Source organism: Triturus cristatus, chromosome 9 (assembly GCF_964204655.1).
Source record: "Triturus cristatus chromosome 9, aTriCri1.1, whole genome shotgun sequence".
Classification (NCBI taxonomy): domain Eukaryota; kingdom Metazoa; phylum Chordata; class Amphibia; order Caudata; family Salamandridae; genus Triturus; species Triturus cristatus.
Genome location: NC_140592.1, coordinates 455,079,197 through 455,097,010, shown reverse-complemented (window position 1 = coordinate 455,097,010; position 17,814 = coordinate 455,079,197). Strand labels below are relative to the sequence as shown.

Here is a 17,814-nt window from a genome sequence, read left to right as displayed (position 1 = left end):
AGAGCTGGAAAAACATGTCTTCATATTTTAGCCATAAAGACCTGTGAGGTGTCACAGCTTTTGTCAGGATCATTAGTAGTGTTACTGTGAAAAACAAAGTGCAAAGTGTTGGAAAATAGGTGGGAAATAAAAAAACAGTAATCCTGCTATTTTTTTTTTTTTTTTGCTGATTAACTGGTCCTACCAGTGTTGTACAGATAAAGAGCCTCACCTCAACCTGGCAACAGCTCAGGGAAGGGGGCGGCTCTCTTCATTAGTACCCCGGGCAGTTTCAAAGTTGCAACCGGTTTTTCGCAGTAGCACTACCTATGGTCCTAACGAATGCTTTGACACCTCGCTGGTCTTTATGGCTGAAACATGTAGAACTGTTTTCGGCTCACACATGCAGCAACATAATTAAGCTGCAGGTGCATTGTTTTTAACCGTGGCACTAGGAACGGATTAACAACGTTTTCCCATTCGCTCTTGGTAGCTAGTTTTAACACCCCTATCCCACAATTTTTATTTTTGTTGCGCAGCGCTCTTCACCCAAACAGTTCTTTTCTTCTCATCTGCTGGATTTAGTACATTCTAGATAGACTAGGAACAAAAAATCTCTGAGCTCCTCCCTCTCAGAGAGGGGGTTGTAGCCCTTGGCGGGGCTAGGTTTTCCCACCAAGAGGAGAATCCCAGATGATGAAGGATGCAACCGTTGATGGATGATGGGATTTAGTCCTAAAGGAGGGATCGCCCCATAAGCTCCGAGAAACCATCTCTAGTGTCTCTTCTTAGTTTGTCAATTCTAGACACAAGGATTATTTTGTATTTGTTTGTCTGGGGAACCAATCCTTGCAGGTCTCTTAAACTTCCTCTGGACCCCCCCTTTTCTTTGTGTATTTACCAGTTCCATTATTGCCAGTACAAGTGATCAGGGAAGCCATTTTAAAAGCATATGCTGGACACTGGTTAAAAGAAGTTCCACAGCTAGATGATGGCTTTATTGAAAATCGATATGTTTTGATCAACCATCCTGTATTAATAAATCCACACTGATGTGAGTGTTGGGTTTATTAATGCATGCACACGGGGGGACAAGCTACTGGTGTGCTGACTGACTGTTGTTTTACCATGCTGCGACCAGATATGAGTTTCTGACCCTCAAGGGTGAGGGTCTTTGCTTTCAGGAGGCCAGAAACATTGCCTGCTTGGGTAGGGGATGTATTCACCTCCTCCCACAGGATGATCTGCAGGTTAGCATTCCAAGTCAGGGGAGCTTCATAGAGCCCACCGTCTTTGGTATGCAAATCTGATTTCTCTCACAAAAGAGGCAGCCAACCCCATTGTCCAGAGCCCTTTAGCACCTGAACATGCTGTAAAATTAGCTAATCAGATAGGCGTGTCCACCCTCAGGCTAGTGCCACCCTTAATTTGGGCTACCTGAAGTAGAGGTGACTTTTCAAAGTTAGCCATCTTGGTGATGGCAAAACTTAGGAATTCTGGGACAGGACTATGTCCACCTCTCCCAGTAAGTGGTCATATAGGCGGTGTAGTGGCCTCAAGGGGTGGTAGCGTGTTGGCTATCATACACTCCTTAACACCCCTAAATTCAGTATTTAGGGAACCCCCTGGCACCAGAGAATATGATCCTGCTGACCAAAAGAAGGGCAGAAGAGCAGAGAAATTAAGGACTGGAGCAGAAGCAACTGACGTGGGAACAGCCCTGCCGACCTGTACTCAACAGTTGCTCCAAAGTCATCTCGCCCTGCAAGCTGCTGATCCTTCAAAGCCTCGGAGTACTGCTTCTACAAAGACTCAGGAACTAAAGTGGAACAGTGGAGCTATTCCCTCTGCATCTTGCAGGTGCCAAAGACTGGGCTACGAGACTCCCAAGCCTGCAAAAACTGACACCGGAAACCACCAGAGCTGCCTAGCCCGAGCTGAAGTGGGCCAACGTGCCAGCATGGTCCCTAGACCCTCCAGACTCGAAGCCCACCTTGGGCTTCGTCGCTGTGGACCTCAATGCAACCTGCAGCCTCTGAACTCCCCCCTCTATCGCGACTGCTCCAGGTGGCTAAGACCAAACACCTCTGCACTCGTCGCCCATGGAGAAGAGGGCCAAAAGTGTCCCCAAGTATTGTGAACCCTGAACCCACCCTGTTGGTTCAGACCAAATGGCCCCGCAGTCTGCAGCCTCTTTTTGCACTGGCCGATTCCCATTGACTGACATTGGGCAACCCCTGCTGTTTTGCTCCACTGTAACCGGCCGCCAGAGTGCCTCTGGTGGAGACCTGCTGGTGCTGTCTTGGACCTTGCCCCATACTCACTTTAAGTCCAGGAAATTGGTCTCTTAAGTTGCTGTACTGTACCCGAATGCCTTACTTGTTTTTCCTTCCCATATGATGATAACTGGTTGTTTAATGAAGTAGTTGTTGAAGAGGTCGTGGTTCATTTCCAGGTCGCTGTTTGAGTCGTCGTCGAGGACACTTGTTAAAAAAACGTTGTTCGGGCTGTTTCACAAAAGTCTTCTTTTAACTTTATAAAATTGAACTCAAGGCTGTGAGCTACTCTGAAGGTGTCTGGGAGCTTGCAATTGACTGGTTGGCGACACCTGCTCTAGCACCAGATGATCATCTATATAAATTAAATAATTGTGAGTATTGGTAATCTGGGGGATATGTGGATCCATGAACTTTTGACAGAACCTTTGGTACATCCGAGAAGTAAATTGTAAAAGCAGGGTTGGAAAACTTCACACCGTTTCAGCTTTAAAGCTTGAGGAATAGGGGTCCTGCTTGTATAATGATCCATTCCTTCAAAAGGGACTCCTTCTCGTGTCACTGCAGGATATGGAAGAATGTGAGGAATCCGCAAGACCTCCACGTTCTTCCACCATAATCCAAAACAAAAGAAGAAACAAGAAACAAAAGAACAAAAAGATTATTGGGTTTAGATGTAGCAAATCTACTTGACTTCTAGGAAGTGACCAGTTTTGTCAAGTTCTCTACTATGAACATGAACTAATGTTCTCATTAATTGTGCCTTTAAATTCTCAATTATTTGGCATTATTTGCGGTTTTGAATTTTTTGTGCATAGTCCTTTTACTGTGCCTGCGGTAATTTGTGTGTGTTGAATACTCCTGGTCTTTGCAAGCAACCCATCTAAATGTGTCAGAACTACGTATGATGTTTGTGGTAATATACGCCTTAGGGCCCTCCTTGCAAGCTGGCTGATCAAATTCTGTATGTGCTGTAATGCATGTTCTCACACATTAGAATTTAGTTTTCATGAGTATCGACCAAAACCTGCATGTTGTTCACCAAAAACTTTAGGTGAAAATTATCTCACCGGTAGTGACAAACTCTCAGTGAAGGCCTTAGTGCTCAACTGTATGCTCTCTACATGGAGCAATGCCAACAGTGCTAAGGCAGGTGTTTTTAATCTTTTGACTTCTATGGCTTCCCACCTAATCATTACTGGAATCTGGCGACCCTCACTGAGTCATTATTGAAAGTTGGGTCCCAGTCTAAGCCATTTTGATGAATTCAACCACAACAAACCAAAATGTAGAAACAAACATTCCTCATACAAATACCCAAATTAAGAAATATTCAATCTACAAACTATTAGACAAAAATGAATTTTAAATTTAATGGGAAGGTTGGAACTTTACTAAATTCAATTGAGGTCGTCCATTCTATAGTCTGTTTGATGCACTTCAGGGATGTGGAATTTTCCAAATAATCTACTTGTCCAAGGGACAAAATGCCACTGAGATCTAAATGTCCTGTAAAATCCACTTGTCCCACCTACTCCTGTCCCACATCAAACATAAGGGCTCCAGCTGACATACACATTAATATTTTGTTTTATTAAAATCAGTAAACCATTAAATACTGTGCAATAATGCTTAAGAAAAACTTGACCAGTGATATTATCCCTTTTATCCAAACCTATAGAAATTGTAGAAATACAACAATAAATAATCTTGCATGGCAGGATGCTCTAAGACTCATTAGCAATACGTCAACAGTTATGATAGATGTGGCCTTTTATGTCAGCACACATTCTTTGTGCCTCCTGTTGTAAGCCAGAGATCAATAGCTCTGCTGGGGTCATAATCCTCATAGTTGGGTCCTTCTACCTTAAGAAGCATTAGGTCTTGGAGAACATCTTGATTTAACCGTGTTCTTAGTGGGTTCTTAATGATATTCATGGTAGAAAACACACATTCAGCTTCTGCTGTAGAAACACTGAATGTGAACATCATCTCCACAAGCTTTAATTTATTGGTCAAAGAGGATGGTTTTGTTGCTAGCAGGGTGCAATATGCAGGCAATACAGCAATACCTTTGGTCTGAAAGCTTTTCATATGGGTTTTAAATCCACAAAACTCTTCTACAATTGCCAATCTCTCGTCTGTGGTGAAAAGTACCTCAAAATGTTGTACAATTGCCTCAATATGAGAGAGCCCATATGTATAGAGTTCCTCTCTACTTTCTGGCCACTGTGTATAATGAAATGCCTGAAAACCTTGAACCGGCATGCAATAAAAATTTTCAAACCTCTTATCAATTTACTTAACCACACTGTCAATGAGCTCACGGTCACTTTGGATTGTTGCTGCTGGTGGGCAGTGTCCTGATAACTTTATTTCCCAGCCATCAGTAGAAATGTGTCCAAACTTATTTTCTTCAGGGTGGTAGAGTTTTCTAAACTGCTGCATATATTCACCCAACTCGCTCTTTAGGCCTACTAGGGTCAACGCACACCTCTCTACAGCAGATGGAACATGCAATAAAAGCATCTCATTCGACTGAAAGAATTCTGAAACCTGAGACACTGGCTTCAGAACATCTGACTGTAAAGGTTTTTTATAAATGTAAAACTAGTAACAACTGAGAGGTACTTTTTTGCTTTATCAGTAGAATCATCACAACCAGCTGCAACCTGTCCCAAGTGTAGAACCACGGTCTGCAGGTTTTGTTGCATGGCTGCTAAAGCCCTGGTTTTGCTGGATTCCCATCTGACCTGTTTAAAATAACTGAAATGTACTAAGTTTTCATAAATTATTCTTGAAATTTCTTTGGCATCTCTTCGCCTCTTAGGACTACCTATAAAATTTGAAAATCCATTTCAAAGTTTTGCTCAAACTGACAAATAGAGAGATGGGATTTTACAGCATCTAGAATCCCAAGCTGAAGCTTGTGGGCTACAGAGTGGAACGGCAGAAGAAAAGGAATGTCTTTCTTTAGGAGTGCTGCACCCCCTCCCTTAGATCCCATCATAACTGCAGCACCATTGAAATTGACAGCTATTAGTGATGGGCCTGGATGTTCTGTAGACCTCATATCTACTAAATCCAAAGATCACCTTTTGATTCCTTTACCTATACCGTCCAGAACTCCTTGAGCATGTGCATGTTCAAGTGGAACAAGATCTGCAAATAGGGTGTGGGGCTTCCCACCATTGACTACTCTGACCAGCACAGTTTGCTGTTCAGTGATGGCACTATCTGTGCTTCTGTCAGCAATAATGCAGATGAAGCGAGAATTTGAAGCAATTTTTTTGATGTCCTGTCGAAGTATATCCGCCTCACATCTAATGAACTCTGAGGCTTTTTCGTGGTTTGCATAATTTTCTCCTATATCCACACCTGCTTTCTTCATAGCCCTACATAGGATGTCCGCGTCTGAGAGTGGCTTACCTTGTTTTGCAATTAGGTAAGCATTGTTAAACAAGATGGTTAGTTTCTTTCTTTCGGTCTCCTTCAATTTTTGCAGTGCTTGCATGATATGGGGCTGCTCTGTAAGGACACTGTAATGTGAGGTACCTGCTAATAGGAGTCTTAGACTGCAAGGTGGTTTCTTTCATTTCCTGGCGGTGCCATGAAACACATCAGATGTGCCTTAGTAGTCTCATGAGCTCTGATTGGTTCAATGCGCAACTGGTCACATCCACTTAAGAATGCATTTCTACCTGAACCCGACTAGCTTACTGCTTTAGTAGGATATTTTTGGCAAATAGTGCAGTAAATTTTTGGTCTTTCTCCCTCCGGACTTTCCTTCAGGGCTAGCCATGGCCAGGATTCCACCCAGTGTGACTGAAACTTGTTTTCTTTTTTCAGCATCCTACTTTTTGTTCTTAGTTGTGTTAGGATTCTGTTCAGTGGTACAAGGCCCAACCTCAGTTGTTGTCTTTGGTCTCCTTCTCCAGGGTTTTCTTTATCACTACTTTTTTTTTTTTAATCCAAAGCCGAATAGACTTTGTTGGGACATATTTGCCTATCAACTGGACAAAGTGATCAAGTCTGAGACTATACTTAACCCTTTCGCTGCGGCGGGAATTCCGCCGTAGCGCTGCGGGGTGCGGGGGGGCAGCACGGTGGCGCTGTGCTCATGACGGAGCCACTCCGTCATGAGCCACGGTTGAGCTGTGCTCATGACGGAGCGGTTCCGTCATGACTCCGCCCAGTTGCGTTGTCCCCCCGCACAGACGGGGAAACAGCGCCGCATGGGCGGAGCGGCCGCCAACGGTCGTGGCATGACGGAACCGCTCCGTCATGAGCACACGGCAACCGTGGCTCATGACGGAGCGGTTCCGTCATGAGCGGGGAAGGGGTTAATTCAGTTTTAAACTCACTGTCCAGAAATGTTGAGCTATTTATGGCAACATAAGAGCTTGCACTAAATCTTGAATGATACAGGTTTCCTCCTCTACTTTTCCAAACTCTTTGAGAACCAAGGGTTGAGGCTGTCTGCTGCAATGAACTGTCCTCTATGCTGCTACTACGGTTCGTAATTCTGTTTCATGCCAAATTGTGAACGCACTAAAGTCTGGTGCTACTCGGGCTGCACTCTAGACCTAGAAGCCAAGAGAAGATTTACACTAAGGAAGAAAAAGGATTTGAGCTTTGGAAAAGTACAAGTTTAGATAAAGGTGATTCAAATCTACCACCCATGTTACCATTGGAAAAAAAAAATGAAAAACATCAGAAATAACATATAATTGACAGTTTAAGAAAGATAATGGATAATAAAGGAAATAATTAACGGAAAGGAAAGGTAAAAGTAAGGAAATAACGGGCAAGAAGAAAGGAAAGAACATGATATAAAGAATGAAGGAAGGTAATTAAGAAAGAAAAGAGACAAAAGAGAAGGAAAACAGGAAAGGCAGAAAAAGGAAAAATTAAGGAGGCAAAACGGAAAGAAAGAAAATGGAAAGAGTGTATAAAAACCAAATCACACCCCATATATATATATTTAAAAAAAAAAAAACTGCTGCAAATAAACGCCATAAAATGTATTTTTCTCCCTGGGCAAAGTTTATCAAAGAACCATTGGTGAAAGAGAGTCCACAGGAATGCCATGAAATAGCAGTAGTCGACTTTAAATGGAATTTACAACAGCGTTGTAAGAAGATAGAAACTGAAATATGCCAAGGGCTCACTTCAGATGTCATATGATCAACTCGTATTCTGAACGCAGCATGCATTTGAAAGTGCTTCCATTCTTATGAGTTGGGCTCCCGGTTTTATGGTATTTTTTTTTTTTTTTACATTTCCGTCTGTATTTATCCATATTTATTTTTTGTCAACTTTATCTGTATTTATCCATATTTATTATGAGTGTTGTGAAAGAAACAACGCTGAAACTGGTATATTTCCGCATGTATTCAACCAATAAATATGCAGTCACGCTTGAATGCCTGCCAGGTTTCAGTGATATGAACACATGCAGAAAAAAAATCAATGCACTTATGTGAAAATATGCGCATTTCAGTATCAGCCTTGTGCAATCTACTGCTGTTTAAGCCTCTTCACTAAAATTCCTTTTTTAACCCCCTTACCTATCAATCCACACAGTTATTGGCCTGGCAATCATGAAAGTGTATTTATAATCACTCAAAAAGCACCCAATTTCCATTTTTCCACATTTTAAAATAAAAACAGATAAGAAAATAAAAAATGGTTTTATGTCTGTATTTATCTGTAAAAATCAGTAAACGAAAAACCGTGAGCCTTAATTATGAAGGAAAAGTTAGTTTTGGCGAAATAAAATATTTGCCTAATATCACACATTTTAAGCATGGTAGCAGTTTTTTTATTTATCAATCCAAGTTCTCTTTCACAGAGTATCTAAATGGTTCCGGACCGTCAAGAATTCTGTAACATCACAAATAGCAAATAACTACTGTAAATAAACTCTGCACTCAAAAAGGATGTTGCCCAATGTCACAACTAATTGCAACCAGTACTTAACTCGCTGCTTTAAAAAAAAAAAATCATAATCTCTAATAATGAACATCTGTTACCAACAAGCCACACTTATCCAGAATACTGGACTATCCAAGAGCATGCAGACACACAAACAGACAGCATCACAAACATATATCCACCTGCTTCAAGTAAGACTGGAGAGATACAATGACCAAAAGAATCCTGGACTATGATTAAATAATATTACATGAACATGCATTTGCAGAGCTATTTGAGGCAGAACTGAAGTGCATTGCAGAGCTATTCATAGAGTCCTGGCCCCCCTGTTTCACACAAGCACAGTCGGTCAGAGTGATCTAGTTGTTCATTGGCAGAGCTCTGCATATCTATTTGTATAAACTAGCGCACACTAAATGAGCACACCACCAGAGTTGTACTGCTGCCAAGCAAAATCAGCATTTTTTCTTCTTCTTTAACATAGTACCCTTCATATCTTCTTCACCTCCTCCCGATTTCACTTGTTTCTAATATTCTAGCCCATGTTATTTTAAGACTAGACTACGCTTGCATATGACCTTGAGAGTGCATTTCCAATAAGAGAATCTGACATTTGTTTTTTGCAATTTGATAGCGCAAACTCGACCTGAACGTATTGGAGCGTTTAGATGAGCGCCAGTTACATTGCTACAAGGACACGCTCATTTATTTCTAGCTGTAGCGCTATTGGCAGAGTTCACGAGAAATCATATCAAATGATGTGTTATGCTGCAGAGCCTGCTGAAGGGACATTATTCTGGCAGACGCCGATACAATATTAAGGCGATCATTGTAGTCTTCAGAATGTAAACCAAGGTTACTGCTAAAGGTACATCAGATGCCTCCCTGTGACCTGCCTTGGGTATTCTCTGCTACGCTTGGAGCGTGGCGCAGCTGAAGTTGCAAAGTTAAGTAAAACGATGTGTGGCTCACTGTGACAGTTGCTCCTTACATTCAGGCATTGCCCTTCCGTACCACATAAACACACGCCCGCAGTTAACTTTATGCCAATGTAGATCATGCTCGATATCACTGCATGCGCTTTCCTTTCCTTGCGCCTCCACCTTCACTTTCTCCATCTGAGGTTTTTAAACTGCTACTGTGTGCGCGCCTCCTCCTTTTTATCGCGCCTTCAGCATCAAAACAGTGAGGCGGCTACTTTCGCTTTCCAAAAACAAATGTATTTTTAACCCCTGCATTCAGAGAAGTCTGAAGCCCTGGCACTGGTGTGGTGCAACTTGATATGTGCAGTGCCCATGCAGCCCGCAATGAACTTTAAAGGGAACAGTTAAGTGTCCTTTTACAACTATGACAGAGAAACTGCAGCGACGACGCTGAGGTGCCGCTGCAGCTTAAAAAAATGCGCACAACGGGCTAAATTAAGCCTGAAAAATAGGCACTGGCCAATTGAGCATTGAGAAATTGCCCAATCTGTCACACGTCTGGTATGAAAGTGCGTTTTAATCCACTCTGCACACCAGTGGAAATGTGCACAGTCGGCAACAGCAGCGATGAGAGCCCGCGCTTTCTGCAGCCACAATGACGTCGCATTAGACACAGTCGTCAGCAGGCAGACAAGTTCTCTTCCAATATTTCAGTGCTATCTACATCCAAGCTGGGCAAAATAACACTTAGCAGTGCTATGGCAGGCGCTATGGCAGTGCTTTAATTTTACCTGAAATGTGTAATTGCCTCGCTTGCGGCGGTCCTGAAGTTCAACTGCTTGCTGAAACTGAGTGACGTTTCACTCCTCAGCCAATCACTGGCTAGAGCCCAGTGAAGGCATGGGCTGCTAGCCAATCAGAGGGCTCCAAAGGCTTCTGGGCAAGCTTTTATGATTGGCTGTGAGCCCCAGAGTGCCCACAGCCAATTTTATATACGTGATTTAATGTCTACTTGTGTGTCGGACAAAATAGACATTAAATCTTCTTGCCCTTCAATAAGAACATGGTTCGGGCGTTGGGCGATATGATTTCCCCCACCCCTGCACTTGTACTTGCCCGTGAATCAATCCGAGGGTGCCAACTTAAAATTGAGCCTCTAATTTCATTCCTTCACATTTGCAGACGGTTTTTAAAATTTTACTTCACATAAACTTAATCTGTTAATATTATTTAAATTCCTAAGCAGTCCCCGGAATAGTAGTCCTGGACTCCCAGAGGGCCATGGGACCACAGGTTAAGAACAGCTGTGCTAAGGAATTTCGTTACCTCATTTGAGGCGGTTTTCCTGTTTCAAAGAAAACTGAAGTGTTTGTTCATGTAATTATAGAGGAGAAAGATATTCTGTTTACGCACTAAACGCACTTTTGATTTTATCTGCCTTTTTTTTTTCTTTTTTTTTCAAGTGGGATCCATTACTAATAATGTGTGTTCCTTTTTAGCTACGTCTGAATGGATTCATTTCTTCAAGGAGGCTGGTATTCCTCCAGGTCCAGCTGTCAACTACGCCGTGATGTTTGTGGATAACAGGTGAGGTTCCTTGCACATGCAATATGGGCATCAGAGGGAGGGTAGTGTTCATTTGTGGTTATGGCAGCAAGGCCATGGGAAGAGATCCCACGTTGGCAGTGAGCCAGATACGAGATCCCTTTGTCTTGTCATTATAGTAGTAAACGTGAAACTAAGAATTCTGCGTGCTTCCTTATTTTTGCTTCACAACTCTCAACATGTCTATTCCGCTCCCCATTCCCCAGTTGACTGAATTGTACACATCAGTTCAACACCAGTTGTCTCGGTTTGTTTCACTCCACCACTAATTGAGCCTAGAACGTTTTTTTTTGTTCTTTAATTTATGGTTCCCTCTTACCAGAAATTCCTCCATTTGACAATTTTCTATTTATTTTAATTGTTTGCTCTGGCCATAAATTGGGCATTAACTGTGGACTGACGTGATTTTTTCCCCAATGTTTTGGTGTAGATGGGATGTAAATGCATGGTACTGGGTATGGTCTGAGCCTGGTTCTATTGGACTATACCTTTAGCTAGAAATGGTCATTTTCCTAGCTTCGGGGAAGAGGAAATTTGAGATCTTTTTGAAGACAGTGAAGCCAGGATATTATCCGTTATTTCACTGGCCCCTCTGAAGCGTAAACAGGTGAGAAGTAGACCCTCCGCTCCCTGGTTTACTGAAGCTCTGTCAGATGATTAAAAAAAAATTGTGTAAAAAAGCTGAAAGAGAGTGGCGTAAGGAGTATACTCCATGAGAGAAAGAGGCTTATCGGCTCGCACTAAGGAAATAGGCCTGCTCAAAATCGCAAAGAAATAACATTTTGAGAGTGCGATTGCAAAGGCGGGCAAAAAGTCTCATGAAGTATTTAAGATCTTAAAGATTTATGTCCCCAGTAGCTTGCTCTAGAGAAGTTCATCGTTCTCTGGAATGGTGTAATCCGTTGGCCATCTTTTGCCAGGAGAACATTACAAATCTCCTATTAAGCCTTGCTCGCTCCCTGCCGGTGCCTAGTAGCTCCTTTTCTGATGGAGAGCTGACTATCGACGCAATCAGATATTCCCTCATCTTTTGAGCACATCCTCTGTGAAGAATGCCTTGCGGACATCTTGCATCTGGTTCACCCGCTGATCCGTGCCCCACGAGTGTTCTAGTTTTGGCAGCAGATGCAATTAATCCTTGGGTCAACATGTTATTGAATGAGTCAATGGCCGCTGTGAAAGTCTGCAGAGACTGGGAACAGGCTAAGATCATCCTCCTCCTCCTCCTGCTGCTGAAGAAGCATTCAGTTGACCCTAACCTGCCCTGTAATTTAAGGCCCATTTTCCTGTTGCCCGTAGTCTCCAAGATACTGGAAAAAGCAGTGAACAGGCGGCTCTTGTGTTGGTTCGAGAAGATTAACCGCCTACATTTGAGGCCATCAGGTTGCCTTACTAGACCTTACTGAGGAAATTAAAGGTCCATTGGATGTCAAAGGTAGGGTGGTGCTGGTCTTGCTAGATCTGTCAGCTGCCTTCGACGCAGTCCCTCATTCTCTTCTACGAGACTGTCTCGCTTGCATCTGAGTGAACAATCTTGCTCTTAGTTGGATATCCTACTTTTTAGATAATAGAGAACAGGAGGCTTGGGTGCCCCGTTTTGCCTCTGGCTACACTCCCATCTCTGTTGGACTTCTGCATGGGTCGGCCCTCAGCCCCCCACTGTTTAATGTGTACCTCACCCCACTTGCTCTAGTTGATTCATTTGAATTGTCATATGCAGATTACACACATATTCTCTTCTCCTTTATGGACGGAGAGGTTCTAGGCCTTGACTCTAAGAAATCTTGTCTTACGGCAGTGTTTGCCTGGCTGCATCAGAATCAGCTGGTGTGCAACACTGACAAGAATGAAATCCTCTTTTTTTGGAACCTCTACGCCCTCCGACTGGTCTGCTTGTTGGTCCAATGGTTTTATTTCACCTGTGTCCCATACAGACACAGCGAAGAATCTGGGAGTTAAGTTTAACAGGTGTCTATCTTTCCAACCCGAGATTAGCGCAGTGACTGGTATGTGTGTTGGCATATCAAGGACATTGAAAGAAAAAAATTCTTCTCTCCTTTACTGCCAGGTAAACAGTTGTCCAGGGTCTCATAACATCTTGCCTTGATTACGCTAATGCCATATATCTTGGCCTGCCAGACTATGCCACCCATAGGTTACAGGTGGTGCAAAACGCAGCAATGTGCCTCTTAGTTAATTTACCTGAGAAAGTGAGGATCTTGAGTCCTCTTTCCTCCCTGCACTGGTTCCCAGTAAGGAAGAAAATGCTGTCTGAAGCCTTGGTAATGATGTTTCGGGCTCTCCACAATATTGGTCTGGGATACCTGGCTTCCTGTATTTTCTACAACCCAGCGAGGAGCCTGCGGTCATCTCATCTGGCTCTAGCCGGAGTCCCAAGAGTGAGGCTGTCAAGGATTGGAGGGCATTCCTTTTCCTTGTTAGGGCCTTCTGCATGGAACGCTCTCCCAATACATCTGAAACGAGAAACGTCAGAACCTATTTTTAGGAGGGGATTAAAAACCTAGTTATTCATTTAGTAATCTGGCTTGCTTTTGGAGTAGCGCCGGGACACACTTTGAAGCATCTGTGCGATTCATAAAACTGGTTTATCATCATATCTTGTTAATCTGTCTCCTGGCAGCGAATAGTGACACAACTAGGGCAAATAATGTCACTGGCACATCTGAGGTGCTGAGCTGGAGCCATCACTCTCTCTTTTGCACGCTGACACCAAAGGTCTGTGCTAATTTGAAACTACTAGAAGTGGATCCAACCAGGACAAAATGAATTCATGACCGCACAGAGCCATGGCTGGGAGTTAAATGGGGCAGGTCGTCCTGGGACAAGGTGGCCTCCAGCAGAGTCTGAAAAAAGAGTAAGAATCAAACACCCAGCACAGCAGAAGCGAAATATGCAAACATAGCTTCTGATGTTCTGCTGCAACTTAAGGACATCAGAGGCTGAACAGAGATCTGAACTCCCTCTAGGGATATTATAATTAGGGCTCCCGGTTCTATGGTATTTATTTTTTGGACATTTCCGTCTGTATTTATGTGTTCGAGGCATGTGGGCTGCTGAATTCATATCTGTGCATAGATCGCCGCCTAGTGTTGGGTCCGGATGTGTTAGACCTGTTAGCCCTTTGGGTGGTCCCTCCTCATCATTATTTATTTTGTCCCACTTTTGCCTCAAACCCTGTTTGAATTTTTCCTTTTTGGGAACCACCAGACTTTTTCGTGTTGCTACAGATTCAGGGAACCATTTTAGCTACCCCTGAAACTTCTGTCTGAGGGCCTGAAGCACAAAATGGTGGCCACCTGTGACATCACCAGCATCCACTGGAACCTACCAGCACCTTCCAGAACATTCCAGGAGCTTCCAGAACCCTGTGACCGTTGGAGGCGGTTTAGAATGTTGGGAGGATAAGAGAGGCAGTTGGCAGTTGGAGCTGGCAGTTGGCACCTGACTGGTGAAGAGAGAGGAGCACAACAGTGAAGGAGGAAGGAGTGAAGCAGCAGGGGTGGAAACTTGTGCCTGGAGTGGGGTCCATAAACCCACCCTTGATACTTGTCCCTACTGATGGATCCCAGCCTATAGCCCTGTGTGGGAAGAAGACAGAAGAAACTTATCCTAAGGACCTGGACAGCAGGAACAGGCCTTAGAACCAAGAAAACAGCAAGATTCTGACCTGAGAACTGGTTTCCCTGGAGTCGGGCGTCGAGTAGCCTGAAGACCTGGAGCCCGAGGTGGAGAAGCGGCGCTGACTGAAGTAGCAGACGTCGTACCCGGAGCCGCCTGAGGTCGTGAGAGGGCGCCGACGGGGGTCGAGAGGAATACCAGAGGTCGAGGAGGAAGTGAACCGAGGTCGAGCGAGCGGCGTCATCGGAGGAGTGAAGTCCGCCCTCCGGAGTCGTCGGAGACCGAGGTAGAGGAGCACCGGAGGTCGGGAGTGAGGATCGCACTCCGGAGTCGCCCGGAGCCTGTGAGGAGGAGCACCGGAGGTCGGGGGTGAGGATCGCACCCCGGAGTCGCCGGAAGTCGACATCGAGGCCAGGCCGGCCGACGTCATCGGAGCCGAGAGCGCCATCGGACCGGAGCCGCCCGAAGTCGACATCGTGAAGAGACTGCCCGACGCCGTCGAATCGGAGGTCGAGATCGAACCGAGGCCACCGACATCGGACCGGAACCGCCTACCGGCGTCGTCAAAGAACTGACATTGTGCCGAGGCCGCCGAGACCGAACCGGAACCGCCTCACGGCGTCGACACGACTCCAGCGGCGTCGGAACATCAGAAAAAGGGCAGTAAGTGGAGTAGAGGGCGCCTAAGGCCCTGTGGAGACCTGAGAGACTACTCTAAGGGGCTAGGGAGGTGCTGAAACCAACCTGACTGTGCCTGGGGTGAACTGGGACTAACCTAGAGAGGTTGTGTGGAGAGAGAAAGCCAGGGCACTGGTATTCCCCCCTTTGATCTACCTCAGTTTAGGCCTCAGCCTTGTCCCAGCCAGGGAGTAGCCCCCCCCTCAAGCCTTCCACAACCCTACAAGCTGTGCCTGGGCCATATCAGCCCATAAGAATTGAAGTGTCATCTGATTATATGAGGGTTGCTGTATACTTTTAATTATTTATTGGGGGTACTGTATTTATTGAATTTTTACCTATTTATTGCTGCACTATATTTATAGGTCCACAGGACTTGTTGGTGTACAATATTTATTGGTACAGTATTTATTGCCTCAAAGTATTTAATTGTCTGTATATATGGCACTTGTATTTATGCCCTGTTATTTATGAGCACCCCTATTTATTTCATCAAACAGCCAATATTTATTTGACCTGCTCTATTTAAGAATCTGTATATTGTGATTGACCTATTTATTTTTCCAATCAGCAACTAAGAGAAAAAGATAAAGAAAGAATATTTTCATAATTTTTACGGTGTAGAGTCGTTTTTGGAACGGATGCACGCATGGTTATTGTATGGGTATATTGTATGCTTAGCACTGCGCCTGTTTCCTGACCACTCGAGCCAAGCTACCCCATTGTGTCGGGAAGGTCCACCACCACCCTGCGGAGTGGGAGTGGGCTGTTTCCAACATAAATTGGTGTTCAGTGGTGGGATAGAGCTGTGCCTACGCATACTCAACAATAACTGTGGGTAGTCCATAGGCCTACACCGGGAGTTTTCTCAAGAGCGGCCTTCCTAATTGTGGGTTTTTGTTTTTTCCAAATTTACTCTGGTGGTGGGAGGAGGTATTACTAAAGGTACCACCCTACATTGTTACTGCACAAAAACCTGTCCTCTAACCTGAGTGGGCAAGATGGAGTTTGTACTGGAAGATTTAGAAACGTACACTGTGGCCCAACTCAGGGAGTTTTGCCAGCGGGAGGGGGTGTACTGTCCCCCAGGAGCAAAGAAGGGTGCACTCCAAACCAGCTTAAGGGCTTGGGGGGAGGCACGCCGAGAAAGCAAGGCTGAGGAGGAAGACAGGGATGGAGAGCCTGACCCCGAGGGGGCTGAGATGTACCAACCTGAGGTGGGGAACCTGTCAGCAGGGCCCAGGACACTTTCTAGGAAGGGCAGCACTGTCTCTAGCGGGGGCTTATCCAGCGTGGAGTTAGCAGATCGGAGAGAGAAAAGACAGCTCACATGGGATTTAGCAAAGCTGGAGAAGGAGAAGGAGGAACAGAGGTTGGCTCATGAGACGGAGAAAGAGAGGATGACTCATGAGATAAGACTGAAAGAGATAGAGCTTCAGATCCTAAGAATTGGAGCACCAACTGTTCCTAATGGTGGCAGCCAAGACCAAGAAATCACCAGGGAATCCAAACCTTACCTGCCAAAGGACATAGTAGCTAGCTATGGGGCGGGTGACGACATCGCCAAGTGGCTAGCAGCCTATGAGGTCTTGTTGAGGGCCCATGGGGTTCCAGTGAAGTATTGGGGAGGAGGATTGTATAGGTACATGCCTCCAGCTGGTAGGGATGCTTTATTGGCCCTCGAAGAGGATGAGCAGACCCACTACCCCACCATGAAACTGGCGCTCATCAGAAAGTTTGGACTAACACCTGAAAAGTACAGACAGAAGTTCAGGGGTAGTCACAAGCTGGGCACACAGAATTGGGTGGACTTCCTGGACTATGCAAAGAAGGCACTGGAAGGTTGGATTCAGGGCAGTGAAGTAAGGAACTACGAGGAGCTGTTTGACCTAGTACTGAAGGAACACCTACTCGAGAAATGTTTCCCTGAACTGCGGCAACACCTGGTGGATAGCAAGCTGACCAGCCCCCAGAAGCTTGCTGAGGAGGCGGACATTTGGGCCAGTACCCGGGTGTCCACAAGGGGGACTGGAGGGGATACTCAAAAGGCCGGACAGGGCGCCCCCCAGAAGAAAGAGGGAGGGGAAAAGAAAAAGGAGTTCTCCAAAGGCCCCCAAAATAACTTCCAAGGGAAGGGAACAGGATTCACCTCTAAGGCTAACCCACCCAGAAACCCTAATCCTGGCCAGAGTCAGCAGCCAAGGGTTGTCCATTGCTACGAGTGCGGTGGCGTTGGACACTATAAAGGAGATCCGAAGTGTCAGAAACGATCACCCCCTCCCACTGGAGGAAAGCCCCCCGGAGTAGCTAGTGTAGTGCTCGGGGAGGAGATGCCCTTAACTAAGGGAAGGGAGTGGGCGGGTGTCACTTTAGTGTCCCTGGGAGAACGGGAGATGGTTCCTAAGATCCAGGTGCCCGCAAATACCGCAAAGTATGGGCAGTGGATCACCATCAACGGCCAAAGAGGGGAGGCTCTGAGAGACACAGGAGCCAGTATGACTATGGTGCGTAGCCAGCTGGTGTCTCCAGAGCAGGTAATTCCCGATGTACTCCACCCAGCCGCGATGGCTGACGGCAGAACAGGTCACTATCCCGTGGCCGAGGTTCCCTTTGAATGGGGGGGGGTTGCAGGTTCACTTCGAGTTGCCGTAAGCCCTGCCGTGCCAGTCGATTGTCTGCTGGGCAATGACATGGAGCACAACGCTTGGAAGGAGGTGGAATACCGGACTCACACCGAGATGCTGGGTACACCTGACTGGGCCTGTGTTAGCACAAGG

General features: G+C 45.3%; 1 protein-coding gene across 13 annotated transcripts in view; it reads left to right on the top strand.

Moving 5' to 3' along the window:
- Positions 1–17,814, top strand: part of C9H19orf47 (chromosome 9 C19orf47 homolog) — a 270,934-nt gene that overhangs the window by 143,745 nt on the left and 109,375 nt on the right. For all 13 annotated transcript variants that reach the window (XM_085625356.1, XM_085625349.1, XM_085625351.1 and 10 more), the window contains one exon: positions 10,615–10,702. In XM_085625356.1, coding sequence (XP_085481482.1) covers positions 10,615–10,702 — 88 coding nt within the window. The remainder of the gene's footprint in view (positions 1–10,614; positions 10,703–17,814) is intronic.